The sequence below is a fragment of the Talpa europaea genome, assembly GCF_964194135.1.
Source record: "Talpa europaea genome assembly, chromosome: 15".
Lineage (NCBI taxonomy): Eukaryota > Metazoa > Chordata > Mammalia > Eulipotyphla > Talpidae > Talpa > Talpa europaea.
This window is the reverse complement of record NC_140083.1, coordinates 2,181,174-2,206,673: the sequence shown is the minus strand read 5'-3', so window position 1 is coordinate 2,206,673 and position 25,500 is coordinate 2,181,174. Positions and strand designations below refer to the sequence as shown.

The window sequence follows — 25,500 nt, the reverse complement described above, 5'->3', positions numbered from 1 at the left end:
GGTAGCAGGACGTGTGCACAGGGCTGGGTTCGGGAAGACCAGCGTGTGGGTCCGGCAGGTGTTGGCTCACACCCCTCCTGTCACTTACACACTCAGGATGCAGCTCTTCAGAGCAGACAGGCTCTTCCTTGCCCTGTGTCCCCTACACCTGCCGCTTCCTATAACAAACTGCCACATTCTACCCACTACCCACACCGCATGCACTGAATCCTAATCCTTCCATGAACTCAGTCATCTCTTCCTCAAGGAAGCCTCCCCTGAGGCCCACAGCCAGGGCTCCCGCCTCACTGGCCTCTCTCCCAGAGCCACATCTCCTTCCTTCCCGCACTGACCACTAGGGAGTACCACGCTCCCGACTGAGCAGCCAGCAGCCCACAGCGCCGCGGCCACGGCCTCCGCAGCTAACGTTTGATAAACGGCTGTTGCTTCTACTGCAATTAGCACCACGCGCACGGCCTGAGGTTGTGTGATTGCCTTCGTCACACGTGGCAACGTCTAACAGGCTGATGGTGGGCGTGGTTTGACGCACGGTTTTCACATGCAAGGCCGAGTTCCTCTTTCCAGCGCAGCCTTTCCTGCCCAGACTGAGCCAGCTGTGGTAGTTAGTTAATGCTGGAGACATGCACCTTGAACTTCAGCAAGTTAGTCACTGATTTCCTATAATGGAAATTCCTCTGTGGCTACTGTTGTAGAATCATTTCCAACACATTGTGTAGAGAATGACCTCGTTAGGGGAAAATATCAAATTAGATCTCTCCTCCACACCATATACTGAAATAGTCGCAACACAGATTAAAAAGTGAAAGGTAAAGACTAGAACCAGTAAAAGAGATACTGAAGAAAATCAACGTCTATAATCATCTGATATTTGAATGAGTGAATTTTTAAACAAAACTTAAAAGAAGAAATAAAAATGTTACCTATTTAATTACATCAAATTGTAAAATTTTTGGAAAGGGGATAAGATAAGAGGATATAAGGGGCTGTGGGGTATAAAAATAGACAAACAAGTAAGTAATATTTTAAAAACAGAAAAGAATTCAGTGCTTTGCCCTCTCAAAAATACTTGTCCTTTCAAAATTCCTGCTATTGAGGCTTGTGATCTTTGGTCTTCATCTAACTACAATCAAGGCTAAATCTAAGGCAGTCAGGGTTTATGACCATTTATTTCTCAAAAAAGTTTTTTCCCGAAAAAGGTCTTAAAAAGGGGCCCAGCTAGCAAGAGCACCACCATTTGCCAAAACAAAAAAAAAAAAAAATAAAAATTTTAATTTCTGCGTACCAGAAATACTCAAAGAAAATCTGAAAGCCAAACAACAGACTCACAAAGTTAACAGACACAAATATGCAGGATAAATTGTTACTATTCTTCAAACATAAAGGCTGATACAAATCAACACAAAAATACCCAAGTGACTTGCGCCTCGGGTGAGGCTACCTAAGACCCCACGGGTCAGCCCCCCTGCAGATAATCACAGCAAGCTCCGGGCATGACACCAGCAACAGCTGCCGCCTGCAGTGCCACAGCCAGAGCAGGCCGAGGCGGTGGGGCCGGACTGGGGTTGGGGTGGGGAGGGAGGCTGGGGGCTGCGTTAGCCGGCAGCAGGGCGCTGAGGCCTGAGGGGCAGCACCACAAACAGGGCAGCCTCGATGGCTGTGGAACTACAAGCCCAAACCCAAGCTACAGCCCCCGAGAGAGAGAAAGAAGAAATCCTGGAAGAAGAGAGACCCCCAAATTCTGTACCACATTTCTGGCAGGGTCCTAAGGTCACATGATCACACTCAAATGGCTTCAATGAACAACAAAGATCCAAACTGAGGTGAGAGACACCAACCCCCCCCCCGCCCCCCAGAAGAAAAGCATACAACTGGAGTCCCACTGAGATGACTACAAAACAGAAGAAACAACAGACATCTTAAAAAAAAATAGAATTCGTCTCCACAGTTTGGCATTCCGGATGTCCAGGGTGCAATCCAAAATCCCAGGACGGGAGCAGTCAGGAGAACGGCTTCTACAGGCAGCACAAAAGAAAATCACCTGAGACGAGCCCCACGTAATGCTGGGATTAACAGGCAAGAATTTTAAAAGCAACGGTGGTAACTATCACTGGTGAATAGTTATCAAAAGACAGAGAAATAGCACTGACAAATGGATTTAATAAAAAGAACTAAATGGCAATTCTGGAATGAAAAATACACTCTCCGCCACCTTCTGAAGGCACTGGGCGGAGCTGGCAGCAGCGCAGGGTGAGAGCCCTCAGCGGGAACTGTCCCTCTCAGCGCGCCCTGCACAAAGAGGAGCATGCCGGAAGGGTCTCTCTGCCTGTGGGGTCAACCCAGGATTTCTGTTCTGAAGTATTTGGGGGAGCCCGCAGGCTGTCAGTTTTGAGGGGAGCAGAGAGCAAGGAGGGCAGTGGCAGAAGGCCAGGCGGCACGTGAATGGCTGCCTGTAAGGCCAGGAACGGGCACAGGGCAGGTTTCCTGATCCCATGCAGACCGGGTAAAGCAGGAGTCAGAGTCCTCAGTGGGTTTTTGCAGGCCTTTTATTGGGGTTCACCAGGCATATGGCAGGCAGGGGTGTGGGGGGCCGGGAGGCTGGCAGTTCTCCCAGCCCCCAGCAAATCCTTACTCTATCTGCGCTCTCTGGCGTTCTCTGCTTCTGCTGCTTCTTCTCTGCTTCTCTGTCGGCTTCTCTTTCGGCTTCTGCTGCCGCTGGCGTCCCCGTGATGCTGCCCTTAAAAGCGCAGTCTCAGCCCAGGTGAACCCCATCTACCTAGGCCCACACCCCACTCCAGGTGCCGCCCTCAGGCATGCGTTCAGGACCGCAGGGATCCATCATCCAGCCTGATGGCGGGAGGGCAGAAAAGCCTGACATTTTTCCTTACCCTACACTGCCTCACCCCGAAAACAAGCACAGCCTGTGGAGGCATCTGCCTGCCCTGGAAGCACGCACCCCAGGAGGCGACGGGGCGGGGGCGGGGAGAGGTGTGGATGCCAGGCCGGGGCACTGCTTCACAGGCTCTCGGCTAAGTGACCACGAAGCAGGCACAGAGGCACAGGCCGGGTGAACTTCCACCACCAGAACTGGCTGCTGCCCTGCTAAGTGCCCAACCTGCCCAGGGCGGAGGCCACCACTGGCCCCACTTGGGCTGCACCCGGAAAAGAGTGCCTTGGACCCTTCCTTCACGGTGGAAGGGTGGGCAAATACAAATTCCAGACACAATCCACCCTCTCTGCCTGAGTGCTTCTGCCATCATCACCACCCGAGGGCCTCCAGAAGGCGCGCCAGGGTCTCACCTCGTGGTGGGGACGGGAGGCCCTGGCTTTAGAGCCACAGAATTCACTTGCCTGGCCTCAGGCCCCATCACCAGAGCCGTTGACCTAGCAGCGGGGATGGGGACCCTGCTCACACTCTGCTCGGAGCCAGGGGAGAAAACGCCAGATGCCACAGAGAAAGTGAGGGGACAGAGGAGGCCTAGGGCTCGTGGCCACTGACGGCGACATGGCTGTGCACAGCTCTATGTGCCCACGTGTCTGTGTTCCGGGCCCCTACCCCTGCACCTTCCAGGAGAAGCACTGCGTAGAGCTGCCGACCTGGGTGGCGAAGCAAGCAGGCCCTCAAGCGGCTCCCGTCTGAGTTGCTCCACACAAGGCTCCCTTCACCCAGGCCGCTGAGGTTCAGAGCGCAGAGCCCCAGACCCATGTCCTGGCCCATCCAGAGGTGCCCACGCCCTTCTCTGCTCTGCCTGGTGCCCCAGTGGCCTCCACTGGCTCCTCGTACCCCGCTTTCAGGGGAGAGGGGGGCTGACGTCAGCCCACTGGGCTGCCACGTGGCCCTGGCCGCACGCCTCCACCTCATCTGCTCGCCTCTCTCCTTCAGGAAACTGCCCCGTTTGCACCTGGAGGCCCAGGAGAGAGAATGGCCTCCCCACATTTGCTTTTACTTAAAATTGCCTTGGCCTGGGGAGAAGGTCCCTCAGCAAACTCACGGGCCATCTGCTCTCCGCCTGGGTCCTGACCGACGCAGGCCCGCACCAAGACCGCGGCCTCACCACAAGGCTCCGTGTGCCGTTCCTGGGCATCAGGACGTCGGACCCCCGGCCCCCAGACTGGGGGTACAGTCACGATCTCCCCTCCCCTCCTGTTGTTTGGCCTTTTCCAGGAGGTCGCAGAAAGAGACGAGACCCTGGACACAGTCGGAAAGGTTCTGGCAACAACTGGAAATGTTTCCTGGGGTGCCGCCCCCACTTCCACATCAGACAGGCAAGGTGGCTGGTTTCCCCTGGGCGGCTTCTGCCAGGTGGCCCTGCTCAGCAGCGCGGGCGGCGAGTCGCCAGGGAGGTGCTTCCAGGTACAGGCCGCTCGGCCCTCGAGGAGAGCAGGCGGCCGCAGCGCTGAGTCCATCCTCCCGGCTCATCCTCAAGCCCATTCTTTATCTTTAAACACGGGCTTTATTTTTAATAGCTCTGTTTTATATAAAAGGCCACGCAACACTGAAGAGCACAGCGTGTTTGTAATAAAGGTCAAGTCAGCTGTTCAATTAAAGCCTCCCATCACATTACACACACATGAATGGGGAATGGATTTTAAGGTCTAAAGTATTATTTGGATCAGGGTTTTATGCCTCATTACCAAGCTGTCAGCTTTGTAATTTAGGCCCTAGATATTGAGTATTTTTTAAACATAAACTAAAAAAGATGCCCTTTTCCAGCATATGATCCATTCTTAAATTGGACAGTCTGGATAACTTCTCAAATCATTTTGTTAGACTGGAGAGTTCAGATTTTATTTTATGTCTTTCCTTATTCTTCCTGGTATTGCCTGCCTTAAAAAAAAAAAAAGGCATGTGTTTTAAATTTTTATTTCTTCATTTAAAATGCAATAAAATGGACTTTTTCTTTTGGAGTGCAGTTTTATGGGTTTTAAAACCTCCAGATTGCTGTTAGCACCACGCGCAGGGCACAGCACAGGGCACAGCGCAGCCCCGTGGCCCCCCCGGCCCCTGGCGTTGCCTGCCTTCTGCAGCCGCACCGTCCCCTCCTCTGTCAGCCCTGGAGCCACTGAGCTTTCTCCATCACTGGGGGTTTGGCCTCCCCGGAGAGTCACAGACACAGAATCCTACAGCAGCCCTGAGACTGGCTCCTTTCTCTCAGCAGAAGGTTGGAGATCCTCCGTGGGCCCCTCCGGCTGCGCCCCGGCCTTCCCTCAGAGCTCATGGTCACACGCACCAGGAATTCGCTCCTTTTTATTGCTGAAACGCACTCCCAGGAGGGCTGTGCCCGTCTGCCTGGGGCTCACGGCCTGGAAGTGCAGCTGGGCAACGATGAAATGACCACCCGCAGGCCGTTTGTTTAGGAAACTCTTAAACATCATTTGAAACACATGTTTTAAGAATCATACAATCATGAACTCTTCCTGGTAAGTCACAAAAATGCTAAACCCAAATTCAGAAGATGAATCGCAGTTTCTCATGATGCCGTGAGGACAAAGGTGGAGGGTGTGGGGGCGCTGGCTTCTGCCGCCACCAGGGGCCCCTCAACACCACTTGGAAAACAACTGGCAAGGGAAGGCGTATTTAACACACAGTGGCAGGAAGGCAGATGGCCCATTTGGGAAAAACGATTTTAAGTTGGGTGCTCAGCTTATTTTGGGAGGGATTAAGGTGTATTGTTTTCAAGGAATAAGAACAAGCAGAGAGCAGAAAAGAGTATTTAGCTTAAGAATTTATAAGTTTTCAAGCAACAGAAGACATCCCGGGAAGAGAGGCCTGTGTTTGATTCTATGAACGTGTGAGCTTTGAAGCATCGTGTCCACGAAGGGACATAGCCAGCGAGGAAAAGATGTGCGAGCCTCAGAAGGGCGCGACATTAACAATGACCTGGTTATGAAAAACCATGAAACTAAACAACGGTAAGTGTGAATTTAAAAGCCAATCGTGGGCCTCCCTGGTGGCGCAGGGTTTGTTAAAGCCTCAGCACTATGAAGCTATCGCCAGCCACTGTGGTTGAGTTCAATCCCTGGCCAGGGAGCTACCCACACGGCGCAGCAGACCTCTCCTGTCTCCCCACTGCTCCCCTCAGCAGTGGATTTCAGTAGATCCACCTCTTCTGCTCCCTGCTCTGTCTCTGGTGAATCCTCTCACCCGCCATACCTCTGGCCTACATCCCACCTCTCGTATGCTTAAATAAATCTTATAAAAAAGAAAAATAAAAGCCATCCATGGGGCCACTGGCCAATGAGGACATGAAGAGGACTCACACCAGGGCGGGGGTGTGTGTGTGTGTGTGTGCGCATTTTGGAGCAGCTGATCCCAGCAATGTACCAATCTCTTCCAGCCCCTTAGTCCCCCCCGTTGTTTCTCAGGCCCTCTTCCGCGGGGAATTCTGGGTGAATGTGCAAGGAGGGCATGCCTCAGGCTCCCTGGGCCCCTGGCTGGAGCAGGTGGGGACACCAGCCCCACCCCAGCCGCTCTGTGCCTCCCAAAGCGCCCACCTGCGCCGCTCATCGCCGCTGCCACTGGCTTGGGGCTGTTTGTCACAGCAGGTCCTCAATTAATGCCACTCAGTCCAATGTTATTTTGTTATAACGTTGAGGAGAGAAAAAGACAGCATCCCAGCCCCAGGACCGGTTTCCTTTCAGTTCCTTTTGCTTAAAGCTGCAGCCCCAGGAACCTACTGGTGACAGCAAGCGAGGGCGGGCTGTCCTCTCTCTAAATTCTTGGCGTCTCCCACAATGGCAGAGAAAGGCACTCAATATGCACCCATTAAAATGGTAATTTTGAAGGCTATGAAGCCCACAAGAAGAATGTCTATAATATGCATTCCTATTTTAAAAGCACGATATAAAACTCTAGATATTCTTTGATTACAAATATGTAAAACTTATATATGTATGTGGAAACAAAGAGGAAAAATGAAAACAGTAAATTTGTTATGTAAGGTGGATGGTAACTTTTTGTCTCGAATATTTTTATTATTGCTATTAAGTAATTCTTTGTATAATTTTGAGAGTGAGTTAAAAAGAAATGGCTCTGTGACTTCTAGCCACCCAAGGAAACAATTCCTAGAAAGTTCACGGCATACAGGCAGGACACGGGCAGATTTCTAGCCGGGAGAACATTTACCTCGAGGGCCGAGCCTTGCCCTTCCCTGCGGGACCTGGTGCTCTGGCAAGTGGTCCTCTCCGGACGCGGGGTGCTGGGCGCCGGGGGCGGGGGCTGCGTGGGGAGTGGGCCCAGCTGTCTGCTCAGGGCTGTTTTTCCCTTCTCTGTCTAGGGGCCCGAGGCAGGCGCCAGTTATCCACAATTCCACACCACAAGCTTTGCACTGGGCTTTTCCCTACTTCCCCGAGAAAAGCTTCTATGAGTCACTTAGAAAACCAGGGGAAATCAAGGCAGCACGATGCACCCCGGCCTGGCCGAAGGGAATCCCTGGAGAAGCGGGTGGTTCCAGGCCGGGGAGAAGAGCGGGGCCAGGAGCATTTGTCACAGCAGAAAGCGAGAGGGCTCCTGGACTGCTGGGGTCACAGGGACAGGACGCGGGGCCAACACCCAAAGGCCCCCCGGCCAGGAACGGGCCAGGCGAGCACGTGCGAGACCAGCGGCCGCGACCCTGGTGGCCTCAGGAGAACACGCGCCGCAGTCCGGAGGATGCCAAGGAGAGGCCTCGTTATCTTGAAAAGAGAAGTGAGGGGCAAGAGCAAGGGTGCCCGCCGTCCTCCCCCGCAGTCTCCTGTCACCCTCAGCTGGTCGGGACCTGCTCATCACGGAAGTCCCTCAGCTACCCACGGCGGAGGGCAGCCGTGAGCACGGCGGCAGGCGGCATGGGGCCAGAGGGGCCCGCTGTCGCCCCGTGCCCAGGGCCTGGGAACCTGGGAACTCGGGGCCGGGGCGGAGGGGGACGCGGGGCGCCCCGCTGTCACCACGGGCTGCGGTCTGTCAGACTTGGATCGTAAAAAAGACAGTCCAGAATCCTCCAGACGCATAAGGGGAAATGACTGACGCACAAGGGAGAAACTTTCGGCCACAGAAAAGCCTCGTGGCCAATCAATCAGCGGCATCCTGGGACCTCACTTGGGCCCCGACTCGGATGGTGAAACCAAATGTGAGGCCACCGGCTAGGTGTGCACTCTGGACACTGCTAACTTTACCGATCATTCTAGGAGGTGCGAAAACAGCGAAAACAGTTTTCACTATTGTTTTTTAAAAGGTTCTCCTTGAGAAACAGGGAGATCTTTCCTATGCTAGACAGCATCTGACTGGTATTTGTTTCAGCTCCATCTGGGGGTGCGGGTACCCGGGCAGGGAAACAATGGGATGGCTGACGGCGGGCTGAAAGCCGGGTGGCGGGTGGCGGGTGTGGGAGAGGATCCACGATGTTACTCTCTTTCTTGGTGCGCGTGTTTGAAATCTGCAACAGTCAGGAAGGCTCAACCATTATAAAAAATAAATGAAGCCGGCCCCGATGCTCGTGGCTGGCGTCTGGGGGCAGGGTGGGGGCGCAGGGGAAGGTCTCTTACCTTTTCATTAACTGGATGAAAACTCTTCTGGGCAGCCGGCACACAAAGGTGTCCAGGACAACCTTTAGGTAATTCAGAGACACGTAGCCACGCCGGGTGGGGTCCCCCGCACCCAGGGCCTTCTCTACCTTATCGTAGTACCTGGAGAGCTGCAATGAACAGGAACGAGTGAGTGGCTGTCACCACAATGGATTTCACGGAGCTAAGCCAGCATTTCATTTCTACCAAACCTCTTCACATTCTCCTCTCCAAGAACTGATCAAAAAGGTGACCGTGGCATGTACCGAGCTTCAAATGTTTAATTGATGAGCTCGCTACAAACAGCACCCCCCTCCCAGCCCTCCACTGACAAGGCAGACAAGATTCCTGGGGAAACACAGCACAGATAATAGCTGTACCTCGGATTTCAGAGCTAAAAATACTCGGAGGCTCTGCCAGCTTGATACATCTTTCTTAATATACTTTCAAGTCATCCCTACTGTGAGCCCACGCTATGAGGAAGTCAGGTTAATCAAACAAAAAAGCTGGCAACATTTTATTAAAAATAGAAGTAGCTTTTCCTTAGAAAAATGATCAACATAAGGACAGCATAAACAGAGGGCCCATCGGACCTTCTTTAATTATCTTTTTTTCTTTTTTTTTTTGTAGCGGGGAATTACAAAGAACCAGGGTGGCTCTGCTTAGGAGACTTCTAAAATGCCATAAAGTAGGTTAACCACTGATTTTTTTATATGACTCATAAAAATATGATGAAGGTTGGCTTTATTTCCAAGTGTTCTCCTGCTGTTTATTATTGAGTAATAACCATGTTCTCCGGTATTTCCAACCCTCTCCACTTTGTCTGAGTTCAGTTTTCCCTGCTCATTGGGATGAGAGGAGAAACAAAATAACCGGCAACGTGGTGTAAAAGGTGACCGGAAAGCTGCAGGAAGGTGGAGACAGGAGCACCAGCGTCTATTCACCCACGGAAGGAGAAGCAGGTTCATTAAAATTTCCTTAGGGTGCAAGGAATATTGCAACTCGGAGGGGGATTTCTTTTTAAATATTTAGAGGATCACGGGGCTTAAGCTTCAGAGAAAGTTGCATTGAAATTAACCCCAAATGGGGCTCCTTTTGCGCAGACGTCTCTCTCCCAGGGAGGTGGCCTGCGGGGGGGGGGGGGGGGCAGCGGTGCAGAGAGGAGCCAGAAGCAGCTGCAAAGTACAGACTCGGGGCATTTCCTGGATTAATGAAACCCACGTTTAACATCCTCACGACTTTTGGTCTCCAGCAAGGTTTGCTTCTTTTTGTTTTCTTCAGAAATGTTGTGACACAAGCCAGAGTGGGCAGAGGAGTGAGAAGTGACATGGACGCAGGGTCTTGGTACCGGCATGACGTTTCAGGAGTTTCCATCATCACGTTCCGTCATGAAAGGAAAGTTTCACAGAGGCAAGCTGTGAAGTGTAGAGAGGACACAAAGATCTCTAGAAGTCACCCCTGATCTTCAGCTTCAGTCCCCAAAGCCTCCAACACGACCACGTAAACGGAGAGCGGGACTGGATCACACTTGGTGCAACACATGCTTTTTCGGTAATAGAAAGTCACGAGCAGCTGCCCTGAGAACAAGCCGGCATCTGCATCATGCTTTTACCTGACAGGCGAGCGGCGTGCAGCGTGCGGCGTGCCTCAGTCACAGTGGAGGCGCCACGCGAAAAGTAAACATTTTATTTTTACAAATGAGTCCCTGATCTCCAATCTACCTGTGGTCCCCCCCTTGCTATGCACGCTCATCTGCCCTGTCCTTTTCTCTCATGCCACCCAAGGAAAATTGTATTTCTGAGTGTGTCTGCTGTACGTGGCTCTCTGACGTGAGGCCACGCAGCCCCCAGGAGAGCAGAAGTGTCTGTTTCGTTCACTACTAATCACCTAGAACGAAGCAAACATGATTTGGTAAATGGCAGGTGCTCAAGTATGTGTTGAAAGATGGGTATTTTTTTCCTTACCAAAAATGGTCTTTAAGAAGGGAGCATAATGTGACAAACTATCCAATTCATCAGGAAAAAGGAAATGAAAATAAAAGTCATTGCGGGGAGGTCACTTAATCTGCCTCCGACTGGCCAAGGTCAACCCTATTGGGTGTCTGTCCCCAAGCAGAACCCTGGGACCCTCACATGCTGCGGGGGGGCCATGTAAATTGCTATTGTGATGCACAACTCCACCCTGCCCTCCAGAGCGCAGGAGCGTGTTCCCACCTCCCCGAGGAGGGGAATCCACCACCAGGGCCATTGCTAGAGAAATGCCGGCCGCGTGCGGGGCGATCATGGGCACCAGCACAAAACAGGGGCCACTCCAGACGCCCGCCCACGGGAGGGATGGTGTGTGCGTATTTAGATAATGGAAAACTGTGCAGCAGTGACACTAATAACAGCCACAGCTACAACATGGGCGAATCTCACCCTCGGCACAGACGGGATGAAAAGAAATGGTTTCACAATGATGCAAACAGGTTATAGGAAAGAAAGATGCAAACAAAGAAATATCAAACAAGAAGCAAAGACTCCTCTCTGTTAGGAAACAATATAAAAATACACATAAACACACACCTGCAGCGGAGTCAAGCCATAAAAAAGGAACTGAGCAGGAGCACGAATGCTCTAACAGAAAAGCTCAGGAAGACAAGATAATAAAACGACAAAGGAGAGGAGAAGGGATTCTTCCCAGCTAAGAAAACAGAAATAACATCGTCACGCAAGCTAACAGGCAACTTAGAAACCACAAGAGGAAGAGCCAAGGCTGGACTGAGAACCCAGAGAAGGAACTGGCTGGAAGCGCCTCACGCGGCAGAGGAACGCGCGGGAGGAGGGAGGAGGAGGTGGTCCGGGCTCGGCGAGATGATCCACGCGGAACGGGGGTCCCAAGGGAGAGAAAGTGGCGGGAGGCAGGGCAGGAGGAGGGGAGGGGAAGACGGAGGGGTATTTTCCCGAAGCATCACTGGGGCAGTTTCCCCGCAGTGAGGACCCGAATCTGAACCTCCGAAGGAGCTCGCGGGTCCCGGGGAACTTGCACAGAAGGCCCCGGCACCCAGGCCGCGAGGGCTGCCCTTTGGCCTCCTGATTTCCTCCTGGTTTCAAGCTTCCGCTGGGCTCGGGCTGCCCGTCAAGAACACCAGAGGCCAGCGACCGTGGAAACGATGGCTGAGGGAAAGGGGGCCGCGTGATGGGGGATCTGCACCCTCCAGCTGCACCCAGGCCAGAGCGGCAAGGCGGGTGCCCCCGTGAGCTCCCAGGCACTGCGGCCAGCACCTGACGCTGAACCCAGGCGAGCAGAGAACCCAAGTGGAGAACCGCCAGGGGTCACCTGGGAGTGGAGTCTCGCAAAGGGCCGGCGAAGGCACGACAACGGGCAAGTCGTGGGAACAGACTAGGATGGAAATGTTGTAAGACCGAGACCGAGACCGAAACAGAAAGGGGCAGCGCGTGGGTGCAGGGAGCCCCCGCAGAGCCGTCACCTGAGCTTCACAGCAGGGCACGGACGCTGCAATTTCTCCAGCTCTTAGTGGCTTTCTTCATCTTTTTTCTTGCCTCAAAATCCTTTGGGGATTTAACATCTCTCATAGTAAGGAAGTATTTCTCCAAAGTACAGAAGTCTCTGGCTGCACGTTGGACAGCGCCGCGGCCAGGCTGGCGCCGGACGGGTGGGCTCTGAGCCAGGCGCAGGGCTGCTGGCAGGGTGACCTTGGGCAAGTCACTTAACCTCTCTGTGCCTCAATCTCCACAACCTGGCGCTGGGAGGAAGAGCAGGAGGAGCAGGAGTGCACCCGGCTTACGGTGCTGCCACGGGGATCAAATAGGAGCACCCCCCGAACCCTAGTGGCCCCACCTGCACACTGGGTGCCAGAAAGGGGGTAATTATGAGGGCGAGGGTGACATTACCTTTTCCGCCGATGAAGTCAAGGAAATAAATTAAATATGCCTTATTTGTTTAAAGGCGCATGATCCTCTCATCAAATTATTTCTGTCCAGGTGCTCGCGCACCCCGCGCTGCCCAACGCAGCCACTCTTCTGTAAACGCCCGTAGCCGGGGCGAGAATTGTGGTCACTGAATGTCGCCTTTGGTTATTTCCAGGTGGCAGAAATTTTGAATTATTTATTACTTTCGTCTTTTACTGTTCAGAATTGTTTACGTGTTTTTATAAATATAATAAAGTCATTCCCAAGAGAAAACCCGCTCGGCCAATTGGCCAGCAGTGCCCGAGGTGCCCTCTTCGGCGCTCACGTTAATGTTGGCTCCGTCCATTTTTTCCTCATTGACATTTTCCTGTTGAGAACTTTATAGTCGTGGTTTATAGAATGTTCTTTGTATACTGGGAGCTGTTGCTATTTATCTGTCATGTGCGTTGCTCATGCTTTGCTAGGTTTACCGTTTGTTTATATACAGTTTCCTGTACAAAACCTTTTTCATTTTAATGCAGCCAAACTCGCCATCTTCTGTGTGGTTTTGAGGCTCTGTCTCATGCTCAAACCATAGTAAGCTTCAAGATTAAAAACTTGAAATTTATTTTCTTATTTTTAAATTTAAATAGCTGATACATATACATAAAATTTATTTTTGTGTGAAGAGCAGACTCCCCGACATGGCTGGCTTGCAAGTTATCCCAGTAGTAATTAAAAATTAATAATCACTGAATAATCCGCTCCCCACTCCCAACACTTTTTCGGAACACCTCAGGCTGTACATTAAATTCAGGCCACTGGTCCAGTACCCAACTCTTGATTTAAGAGTTTAACATTCAATCTGAATGTCCACTGCTGTAGCAGTGCTATATTGTCTTAGTTTTATCTTTAAAAAATATTTTATATATGATATGGGAAGTCCTCTTGTGACTCACTGTATATGTGCACATGTAAAATCTCTGTGTGTGTCCCCATATAGGACACACATCATTAATACTGATCTTCCAATCCAAGAATTAGAAAAGATGGCTTCACAGATTCAAGTTTTCCTTTAATTTACTCAATTAAGTTGTGTCATGTCTTGGCTCTCTATCAGGCAGAGTAGGGAGGAGCACCGAGGAGGAGGGAGACTCTCATTGCCATCACCTGGGGTGTTATCCTCACTAGGAGAGGGGAGAGGTCTCAGGGCTGGGGAGAGGGAGATAGGATCCAAACAAACGTTAGAAGTAATGTCTGGACCTAAGTGGTTTTCCGTAGCTCTCTTACTATCTCTGTCCACACTTTAGATAACATTAAAAAACCAAACATTCTTACCTGCTGACGAAATGTCCTCTCCATTTCATCTACGGAGTAGTCTTTCCAGACTTCTTCAGATAAAACATGATTGGGGAGGCACTCCCCAATTTTGGAATTTTTGACTTGTTGATTCTCCTGTGTGATCTCTGTCAAAACAAAATCACTTTTATTATCACTGCTGAAGATACACTTAGAATTGCTTCCTGAAGTAAAACTATCACTGCTTGCAGGTGACATGATCCTATACCAGAAAACCCTAAAGACTCCACGAACAAATGATTAGAAACTGTCAGGACGTGCAGTAAAGTGGTGGACGAAAATATCAAGAAAAAAACCTATTGTGTTCCTATACACAGTGAACTGGAAGAAAAAGGAATTAAGAAAACAATCCCACTTACAATCACATCAAAAGGAATTAAACACCTGGGAATTAACTTAACAAAGGAGGTGAAATGCCTGTACGTTGAAAATTATAAAACATTGTTAGAAGAAACAGACTACATAAAGAAATGGTAAGATGCTCTGTGTTCATGAGCTGGAAGAATTAACATTGTTAAGATATTCAAAACCATGTTATTACCCTTATCTTAAGCCTTAAAAAGGTTCAGTGTGATCCCCCATCAAAATTCCAATGGAATTTTTCAAGGAAATAGAACAAACAATACTAAAACATGTATGGAGCCACTAAAGATTCTGAATAACCAAAACACCCTTGAGAATAAAAGAAAAGTGGGGGTTCCAGGATCCCTGACTTCTAAGTGTAATACAAAGTGGTGGTAATCAAAACAGAGAAGTTTTGGAAAAAAAACAGACACAGAGTTCAATGGAATAGACTTCAGAGCCCAGAAGTAAATTCATTTTATATGGGCAGTTGGGGCCTCCCCAGTGGCGCAGCGGTTGAGCACTGGGTTGAGAAGCTGCCCACAGCCTCTGCGGCGCCGGTTCGATCCCCGGCTGCTCCCTGGCCACCGGAGGAGGGTCCCACATGGCGCGCAGACCTCTCCTGCCACCCGCTGCTCCCCTCAGCAGTGTCCTTCGGTCCTTCTGCCTGCTCTGCACCGCTCTGGCTCTGGTGAATTCTCTCACCCTCCCGCGCTTCTGACTGTACCCAGTGCTTGTATAAATTTTTTTTTTAAATTAAATAAATAAATAGAAATAAATCTTTATATGGGCAATTGATGACAAAGGAGCCAAAAGCATACAATGGAAAGAGAAAGGTCTGCAATAAATAGTGGTGGGAAAACCAGAAATACACCTGAAAAAGGAGGAAACTAGACCAGTATCTAACACCATACACAAAAAATTAATTCAAAATAGATTAAAGACTTAGATATAAGACCTGAGGCCATAAAACACACAGAAGAAAATATAGATGGTACGCTCCGCGCCACTGGCCGTAGAGATGCCTTGACACCCAACTACAATGTCAAGGGAAACAAATGTAAAAATAAAGAAATTGAAATACACCAAACTAACAAGCTTCTGCACAGCACAAGAAACCCTCATCAAAATGAAGAGGCATCCTGAATGCAAGAAAATATTTGCACGTCATACACATCTGAAAAGGGGATAATATCCAAGACACATAGAGAACTCATACAACTCAATGACAAAAAAATCAATCAATCAATCAATCAAAAAATGGACAGATCAGAATAGACAGTTCTCCCAAAAAAATATACAGACGGCCAATAGGCATGTGGAAAAAAATGTTCATCATCATCATCATCATCATCACTTTACTATTAATGCAAATGCATTAGTAATTTACTTCTGCATGTAATGCAGATCAGTACCACAAAGAGATGTCACCTCACACCTTTTTCCAAACAAGTGGAAGCAACAGTGTTGGCAGGGATGTGGAGAGAAGGAACCTCACTCGCTGTTTGTGGGAAAGTGAATTGGTCTAACCTCTATGGAGAACAGTCTGGAGGTTACTCAGACATAAAAAATACTTCTAACATATAACCCAACAAGTCCACTTCTATCTAAGAATATAAAAACACTAATTTCAAAACACTGTTTACAATAGCCAAGTGTCCACTGATGAACGGTTAGATAATGAAGATGTGGCAGATACATGCATGGAATACTATTTGGCTATGAAAAAGATGATTATCTTGCTATCTGTACAGCATGGATAGACTTTGAGGGTAAAGTAAAACAGGTCACAAGGAGAAAGACAGATTCAGGATGATTTCGCTCATAGTGGGATATAAAGAAACAAAGCAAAGAACAGACAAAACCAAACAAAAATAAACCCTTGGATTCTGACAACAGAACTGAGGTTACCAGAGGCAAAGGAGGTGGGGGGTGGGCGCAGAGGACAGTGTCCAATGGACTTAATGCTACTCTGGTGGTAGCCATAGTGTGGTAACAAACATTTGAAGAGCTGTGAACCCATAACTCCAAAACATCTACACTGTTGTAAACCAATGTTACCTCAATAAATTAATCAATTAAAAAATAAAGCATTTCCTTTTCAGTATAAGTTGTCTGGGAAAAAATATTTAGACTTCAATAAACCAAAACCACAATGACCTATGTAATAAATGGTATTGAAAAACTGGATGAACATTTTAGAAAAAAATTAAAAGCTACTTGCTACCCTATTTTGGGATAAACATTAAATAGAGTAAAATGTACACTAAGCAAAATAATAAAACCATAAAGTGGTAGAAGAAAATTAAGGTTAATTTTACATAAGACAAAATCTTTGTGTGAGACACCCTTTCCAAGAAACACACTAAAGCTAAAAATCTTTTAAGAAAATGGGCAGGTCTGACAATATAAATATTAATTTTTGTTTGGTTTAAAAAACCACACAAAAAACAATGAAAGAAAAATGAGTGAAAAAAACTACTGTTAGCATACATGAGAAATATTAATTTACATAATAAACAAGTAACTCCTACGAATCAGGAAGATAAGCATGAATGCCCAGTAGAACCACAGACTAATAGTATACACAGGTGATTCATATAAAAAAGAACTACAAAATAAAATCCAATAAGTGTATGAATAACTGCTCAAACTCTTGGTAATTTACAAAGTCTAATTAAAGCAAGTCAACACTTTTTCCACTTGTCAAAAAGGCAGGGATTGAAGGGAGTGAGAAAGAAATCAGATTTAATTTGCACGGAGAAGACCTGGTGCTTGAAGACTCTCGTATTCCCGTCTAGAATTTTAGACAAATGGTAAGAGGCCCACTCAGCAAATGCATAGAAATAGGAAAAAAATGAAAACCGTTTGAGAGCCTGGGGGTAGAAGAATCCTTTTGTAAATAAGGGCTCATCAGGCCTATGATGTAAGACAGACATTAAAAGCAAAATAGCAAGACTAGGTTAATGGACAAGGCCATCTTCCCCAGATACTTTTCATGAATAAAAGGGGCAACATATTTTGATTTTTATTTTAACCCGTATTTTCTGTGTCTACCTATCTAGTCATCCATCTGTCCATCCATCTATCTATCCATCCATCCATCCACCCACCCACCCACCCACCCATCCATCTACCTATGCATCAGAAAAAAAAATATCCAGGAGGATAACACACCAAAACAAGTTAGCGGTAGGATGTGAGCGGTAGGATTACATAGGATTGTTATTTCACGGCTTTGTGTTTTCTGGCTTTTTTGCAACAGGCTATATTGCTTTTATAATAAAAGAAAATAAAACAAATCTAAAATATAGCCATTTTCTCTCTCAAAGTCGACTGCAAAGAATCACAAATGGTTTCCCAGATTTATTTCCTAAAATGTCTGCAAATAAGCTTCACTCCAATTAAGCACACTTCTAAATACTCAGCTGCAGTTAACAAACTGCCAGTCATTTGGAATTCCATTTCCTACCTCCAAAACAAAAAGAAATAGAAAGAAAAGTCTCCCAAGTGGACCCCTCAGGCTACATAATAAAACACAAAGCCAGTCCTTCCGGACTTGGTCTGGGATTCGGGGGCTCCAGTGGGGGAAGCGTTGGAAACCAGGGATCCCAGAACATAGAAGCGGTGAGAACAGCACAGAGGGCAGAGGGCAAGAAGGCCCAGTCGAAGCCCAGGGTCGGCCTGGTGGGACACGGCAGCCGCCGGCCCCTGCCTTCTGACTCCGGGCCTGTGCTCACGGCACTCCGGGGCACTGTTTCTAGAAAAACCCACTGTGCTCCATCAGCAACAGGCCAGGTTCTGGAGTGGGACTGGGAGGCTGAGATGCGGGCCCACCCTCCGGGAGCTCACCCTCCAGCAGCCCTGGCTTTGGCCACAACAGCAGAACTCAGGGATGACAGTGGTGGCACTCGGTGACGCCTCACTCCTCGCCACCTTGTCGGGGTTTCGTTCCTCAGGTGGGTTAACAATTCCCACCTGCCCATTCTTCCAAAATCTTCTCTGAAGGATCCTCGCTGATTCAAAAGGGGAGGAGAGGCAACCCAAAGCTTAAGGGGAGGTTATGTGGGTCAAGGTGCTGCAAAGGTAATTCCCTCCCATGAGCATATTTAGGGGCCCACCTTGATGAGCAAGGTGATGCTGGCTTATGAAAAACACAGACGGATGCGAAATTCACAGAAAATGGATATTGACCTTTAATAGAAAAATCAAGGACAGTGGGCTGCAAACATGAACTAGAGACCCCCCGACAGAGGGCAGAACAGCGTCGACCTAGAAACAGCCCCTGGTAATTAGTCATGTATACCATTCTCCACAAAAATAAACACACATTAGCAAATGTTATCCTCATCATTCATAATTCATAGAGAACGGCAAAGCAGGAGCGCATCTTAGAAACAGAAGCGAATATAAAGAAGCGCATGGAATCGAGTGCTTAATTATGAAAGTGAAATTTGGGGGGCAAATGCAAATAAGTGACAAATATTTTTAAATTATCGCTCCCTTGAGATTATCTTCCAAAAATGCTGAAAACATCACAGACGGAGTCAAAATTACTAATCTAGAAAAACGCGAAGCTGTGGAGAAGCCACCCCTCTGGCTGTGGGCTTCTTGGCAGGAGCGCCACGGCCAGGTCCGAGTGTCTCAGGAGTCCTCACCTAGAAAGACTCAGAAACTCTGAAGCAGCAGAAGTGAGGGGCGCCGTCTCCAGAAGGAAGCAGCTGCCGGGACTCCACGTGAGCTCCACTGCTTGATGCCTGTGCAACCTTGTGCCTGTTTCTCCATTTGCAAAAAGAGATGGAAAATGGTGCCTCTGCCAGAGTGGTTATGAGGTGAGAGGAGAGGCTGCAGGTGCCTGCCTGACACTCAGCGGACACTCAATAAATCACAGCTGTATAACGATTAACAAGTGACTTTTACAGTCCTACGATAGGGGGAAGAACAGTATCAAATTAGACAATACAACAGGAGCAGATGAGGAAAAATCATCTTGGATATGAAGAATAAAATAAAAGGAACACAAGAGCGAGTAAGCCCAATAGTAATAGAAGGTGGAAAAGCATCAAGGAGGATGCCTGGAAAGGAGGGAGGGAAGGAGGGAGGGAGGAAGTCCCCCTCTAACGAGAAGGGGGGCCCCTGAGAAAGGTATAAAACAAACGACAGAAGAAAATCGAACAATGGGAAGGAACAGAGGCGAAAAATTGTGATTCGAACAGTTTTCCTGAAATACAAAGTCCCAATTCTGTGAATTAAACAATTCGCAAATACCTGCGAATTGAAACACAAGCATTCAATACGTGACTTTCTAGGAAAATTATTAGGCTTAAGTAAAAAGAAAAATCTCTCTAGATACCCAGGCAAAAAGGGTCACGTCCCTCGCAAGGGAAGTAGAATCAGACTGTCTTCAAACTTTTCCTCAGCAAAACTTGATGCCAACAGGCAGCGTGTAGAATGTTTAAGAGAATTAAGGACAGAGAATTTGAGCAAAGGATTTTTTTACTCAGACGAACCAAGTGTTTCACAGTAAGAAGTCAGAGACTATCGCTCCCATGAGCGCTTCCTCAGGCGTCTACTTGAGAACCAGCTTCAAATAAGCAAATGACCAGAGACACGAGCCAGAGAGACGCAAGAGAGCAGGCGTGATACAGTGTCCACTCCTGTCGTGGCGGACTTCCCCGAGCCGGGTCAGGGAGCTGGACGACACTTCCTGATGACTTATCCAAAAAAAAGGACGGGCCCCTAAGGGACACCTAGCGACGACCTCTGAACTGCTCTGTCCGGTAGCACGGCCTTCCTTGTCGGGTCGATTATCTGAGCAACGCGTCTAGATGATCCTGGAGCAAGGCAGGAATTCAAATCAGCCCATCCGTGGCTAAATAGAAGCCTTTCTATCATCATCCCGTCCTGAAAGGATGTGCTGAGAGTGTAGATTTACACCTGGGGCTGAACTGACAGGACGGCAGAGGGGACAGGAGGGGCTGGTGTCTGGGGCTCATCCTTCCCCACCGCATGCCGACGAGTGGGGCCGTGTTGACGGCTTCGGTGTAGAGCTAATTTAATATGATGTGGCCCGTAGCCCCCGATGACTGTATCCTTAATTAAGAACATCACACAAAGACTTTGCCGTCTCACAGGAGGATTTGAATTTCCATCATGAAAGTTATGGGATAAGTGTTCATTGAGAAAATAGGCATGTGCTGGATTTTACTTTAAAGCGACCTCTACGGCGGGTACAGGAGACGGCTGGAATGGGTCCACGCCGCAGACGCCGCCCCACCTAGGAGGCAGCAGTGAGAACTCGAGCGAACGCTGTAGAAGAATAACTAGATACATATCTCCCGCCTAGTCAAGTCAAAGATGCCTTTAAATTGTGGAATGAGTCATTATTTTAGGCACCTCCAGTAAAGAAAGCCTGTTGCCATTATTGATAGCAAAATGGAAAGAGATGAGATTCCCATGGCAAACGGAGCTTACCTTCTTATGGCGCCTAATGAAGTACGCAAGAGGAAAAAAACAATAAAAATTAACAACAAAAAATGACCAGCATGAAATGAATCAAGGGAGGGCTAAATATGGGTAGACAGAAAGTTTTGCTTCCAATCATGGTGGATTGACTCATATTGAAGCAACCCTCCCAGAAGATAACTATCATAAACTCTGGCCAAAATATAAACAAAAAAATATGAGGCACTGGAAAGGAACTGACATAAACGGGAGCCAACATTTGGAAAAGTGGAATAACGCTCATTGAGTTTCTTGGCTTTTGCCTGAGGACAGACCTCAGATGGCACCGCGTGAGCTAGCTCAAATGTAGACATAAACCCAAGGTCTTATCTTACTGCCTTTGGGAATCAGAAACCAGAGTCCAGGACTACTGCTGCAGCTGGAATGTGAGAAGGGAAAGCTCACAGAGAAAGGCATAGAGACGGATCTCCAATGGTTTCGCCAAAATCTCTGGCTAACTCCTGAACTATAGATACGTAGAGCGGACAAGGCCAGCTAAAGCTACAACAGCAGAACAAAGATTTCAGGTGTTCATACCCCTGGCAGGGAAGACAAAGACTAGAGTTTGCACGTAGCCAACGAAACTGGCTGCTAAAACAAAAACTTAAATTCTTCAGAGGAACATAACAGAAATCATAGCCTCTACAATGCATAATTTATTGCATCCAGGATAGATTCCAAAATTGTTAGAAACATTATAAAAAAACAAAACCCTAAAGCCAGGAAACTATGATCCACATTGAAGAAAAAAAGTAATTAGTGAAGACTAATCTTGAAGAGACCTAGGTGCTGGAATAAGCAGATAAAAATTTTAAATCATTTTAAATGTTTTAAAAGTACAGCATTGGGAATGTAAAGGAAAATATACTGCTAATGAATGAACCGATGGGAAATCTCAGGGACCAACAGAAGCTGTAGCATGTTCATTATGTAAAAGTGGGATGTGTGGCAGCAACGTAACAAAGGACGGGGAGAAGAATGGGGAAATGGAATTGCGAAGTCCTTTCACTTCCTGTGCATTACTATTTGAATGCTTCAATTAAATGCAGATTAATTGAAGATGTATAATGGAATAAAAACGATCAATTTATCCAAATTTTTTAAATTATACAAAATCTACAGGAAAAAAAATCCAGGGGACTGGGGTTAGTTGAATAGCAAAGGAAGGAGAAGACCATGACACAAAAAAGTGAAGATCCCACCTGGAAGAAAATGTAGTTCAAAGGTACAAAACTACCTCACAGAACATCTTAATATGGACATGAGTTCAGTAAAACAAGATGTTGACACAACATGAGATGGAAAGTAATACAGTGGAGCAGAGGAAACACCATTATTGAAGCAGTATCTAAAGTAGAAAGAGCAGGGAATAAAATAGATGTTAAGGAAAATCAAATTACAGGGTAAAGTACAGCATCGCGAATACAGAGGAAAAAGATAAAGAGAATAAAGCATTTCAAAAGAATAGAAATAATATCAATAGAGAGGACAAGACAACCCAACATCAGTATAATGGGCATCACTGAGGTTAAAAATCTGAAAAATGGAAGAGAAAATTTACTCAGATATATGGCTAAAAAAATCTTGAAATGAAGAAATAATTGAATTTGCATTGGAATTTGGAAATTCAGAGATAAATAATTCTTTAGGCAACCAGCTAAAAGAAGCAAATCACAAGAGAGGGGGCAATACAGGCCAGCCTGAGACTCCTCTACAGCCGGACTCCGTGCCAGGAGGCAATGGCTCACATCCACGACCCAATCAAGGGGGAATGGGTGACCTGTGGTATGAAATCTGGCCAAGATACACTCACCATTTCCTTCAGTTTCATTTCAATTTCTACTTTCCTGACACACTTGAGTGAAAGTAAATATTTATATAGAGCAGCATCTACTTGAACCCGCTTCTGTCTGTCTGTCCTCTACATATCTGCGTGTGGAAACACCCTGGGAGAAGGCCAAGAGAGGTTCTTTCTGGGTGGCAGGACTGGTGTGTTTACTTCAGCCTTTTTGCTTGTCTGCATCAGCATCTGCTTCACGGGCTGCAGTTAATACGAAAAGATAGTACAGCAACGTGCTTAGTCTAGAGTCAGGCATGGAGCAGAGCTCGAGAAGTGGGGCCAAGTATATGGTGATCCAACCAGGGATGCAAACACGACGAGTTCCTCCAGAAGCAGGCAAAGCACCACAATCCGTCCCACTTGGCTAAATGCACAGAGGAGCTTAGCCGAACACAGTCCCCAGGGTGCTGGACCAGAATGTTCTCCTTCCCTCCCTTGGGGTCCGTCCCACGGCCTTGCCTCCTTGCCCTTCACTGGCTATGCCTCTTCTTCCTGTGAACGTCCAGGACATTTTGTCCCCCTCTCTCAGGTGCTTAAATAGTTTGACTTGGAGTTGAACAGTTCAGACCCCGGCCCCCCCATGAACTGGCCATGTGCCTTTGGGACATTCATCTTTAGCCCTGCAGCCGAGCTTTCTCATCTAAAAAATGGGATAATACCCACCTCACAAAGCTGTTGAGAGAAAAACTAAAACTAAGGTGTATAAAGTAGCTTAACAGAGCACAATAAATGGATGCTTTTTATTATATTTCTTTGTGTGATTTTACGTCTGACCTGCCTTATTTAAATAATATGGAAGCCCACAGATAATCCCGTGCATACACACACACCCTTCTCAGAGACCAAATATTTTGATTTCACCCCCAGTGAAGGGCCTAGGGGTGCAAGGACTTACACATAAACAAATAAATATAAGGGTTGAGGGGTCCTCAGAAGACCATCTTGTCTAGTAATCCCCCCAAATTTGGGAAGCTTAACTAGTAGAGTGCTGGAGTCTGCTTCTGGCCATCTTGGTGTGACCAAGCTGAAATCCAAGGCTGCCATTTTTAAGCTCGGTGGTGAGGCAGAGCTGAGGAGCACAGGGACCAGGAGTCACATTTGCTGCCCTGAATGAAGTGGGACCCACCAGTTCGCTGCACCCACCTTGCGTGGACTGGTCACGGCCATAAGCCCAGGCAGGACACACTTGCCCCAGTGACCCAAGGTCCTGAAGGGAGACCCTCCAGTGCATTCTCCACATGTCCATACTCAAAGGCTGGCCCCGACCTCTCTCTAGCCTGCAGGCTGACAGCACTGGGCACTGTGTTGACGAGTCCGGGGAAGCACAAGGACAAATTTTGCTTTTTGCTGCCTGCAGAAGCCTGGCTCTAAGTGTCTAATAGAACTGTATCAACCATTCAATGAATTGCCCTTTCATGTTAAGATATTTGTCGTATTATCAAAGGAATACACGTTCCTTATCAACAATTTTTTAAAACACAGGAGCAGCAGAAAGAAGAACAGAACAATACGCAGAGACGTATCACTTAAAGGCAATCAGGGGTTCAGAGTGTCTTTCCAATCACTGACTGACAGCCCATGTGCCTTGTCCAGTTGCGATGGGGTGTTCTGGCCACACGTTCACCGTGTGGACACACTGGGACAACCTCGTTCTGCTTCTGTTGTTAGACATTCACATGGTTCTTCCCAATGATGAAACCAGGCCCATGACCCATATTTGCAGAACATCCTCAGGACAGGTGCAGAGGAGGAGAGACTGCACCAAAAGGTCTTATCAGCTCTGGCTGCTACTTCAAAAATTCTTACCTTGATTTCCTGTGTGGTATTTGAGGTTCAATTCATTGTTTGTATTGAGGGTCTTCAAAAACGTATCATAATCCACTGTGGCATCTTTATCAATGTTGTAGTGCTTTGCAAACCTAAAGTAGAAATATTCTTTAATAATCGAAATTATGACACAGAGGCTCTAATCGACGCGAGACTGTCCCTAAGGGTATCCTTTACACTGGGACCGGCTATTAATTATAGCTCGTGTTCCTAGCTTCAATTGGAATTAAAATAGTAGCCGCTGGTACATGGTTCTGTAAGACTGAAAAACACAGATACCTGGAAGAAGGTCTGCTGGGCCACGGAGGGGTAGGCACAGGATGGGCAGGGACAGCTCAGGAGCTGATAAAGGAAGGTGCGTGGGGGTCACTGGGGGTTTCTCCCTTCTCTGGCATGCGAGGGGCCGAAGGGCACCCCCTGCAGACAGGAGAAGCAGGTCCTCCTTCACGCAGTAACTGGGTACAGTTAGCAGAAAACTTCTAAGCTGAGCGCTAATGAGGGGGACGGAGGATTACATTAAAAATACATCCCTGGGCCTCAGGGCTCAGGGCCTTACACACAACCTCTGTTTTGCCTTTTTTTTTTTTTTTTTTTTTTTTTTTTTAGCCCATCTTCTGGAGCAAGTACATCATTTCAGAGACAAACTAAGGTTCCCAGATGGCACAGGGCTTCAAAGCTGTTGGTGATGAAGGGGGCAAAGCTTTTCTATGATTCTGTAAATAAAATGAAAATGTGAAAATACAACCACTGCCTAGCGTTAAAATAGATTAAGATGCTCTTTTTTTTTTTTTAAGTGAAGATTAATAAAAGGTTTGGGTTTTTCTTTTTAAAAATGAATTTTCTATTATTCAAATCTGCTACTTGATAAATGGCTTTCTAGATAATTTCTGCATTACTGCATCTATAAAAAATCGACAGTTTTTAAATGTTTGGTTATATTATCTCCATATGTGTCAGTTTCTATAATTATCTAATTTCATGCTGCTTTCTAAAAATTTAGTAATTATCACTTCAAGTATTTGTTATTTTTGTTTTCCAAATTTAACAAAGACTAATGTCATTCAATGCGATGCATACCTTTTTTTCCCCACTTCAATGAATCTTGCCTATTGTTCTAATAAGAAAAATTACCCTGAGATCAGAGAGCTGCCAGATGTTAACACTGAAACTCCCTAAACAGCTCCATCTTTCACTGGTCCCCTC

At 47.5% G+C, this 25,500-nt stretch overlaps 1 protein-coding gene across 1 annotated transcript in view; it reads right to left on the bottom strand.

The window, feature by feature from the left end:
* EFCAB6 (EF-hand calcium binding domain 6) overlaps nucleotides 1-25,500 on the bottom strand; it is a gene marked incomplete at both ends in the record, with an annotated part of 146,412 nt that overhangs the window by 75,565 nt on the left and 45,347 nt on the right. Inside the window, 3 exons of the mRNA XM_084254883.1 lie at nucleotides 8,518-8,666; nucleotides 17,979-18,142; nucleotides 24,277-24,389. Coding sequence (XP_084111009.1) covers nucleotides 8,518-8,666; nucleotides 17,979-18,142; nucleotides 24,277-24,389 — 426 coding nt within the window. The remainder of the gene's footprint in view (nucleotides 1-8,517; nucleotides 8,667-17,978; nucleotides 18,143-24,276; nucleotides 24,390-25,500) is intronic.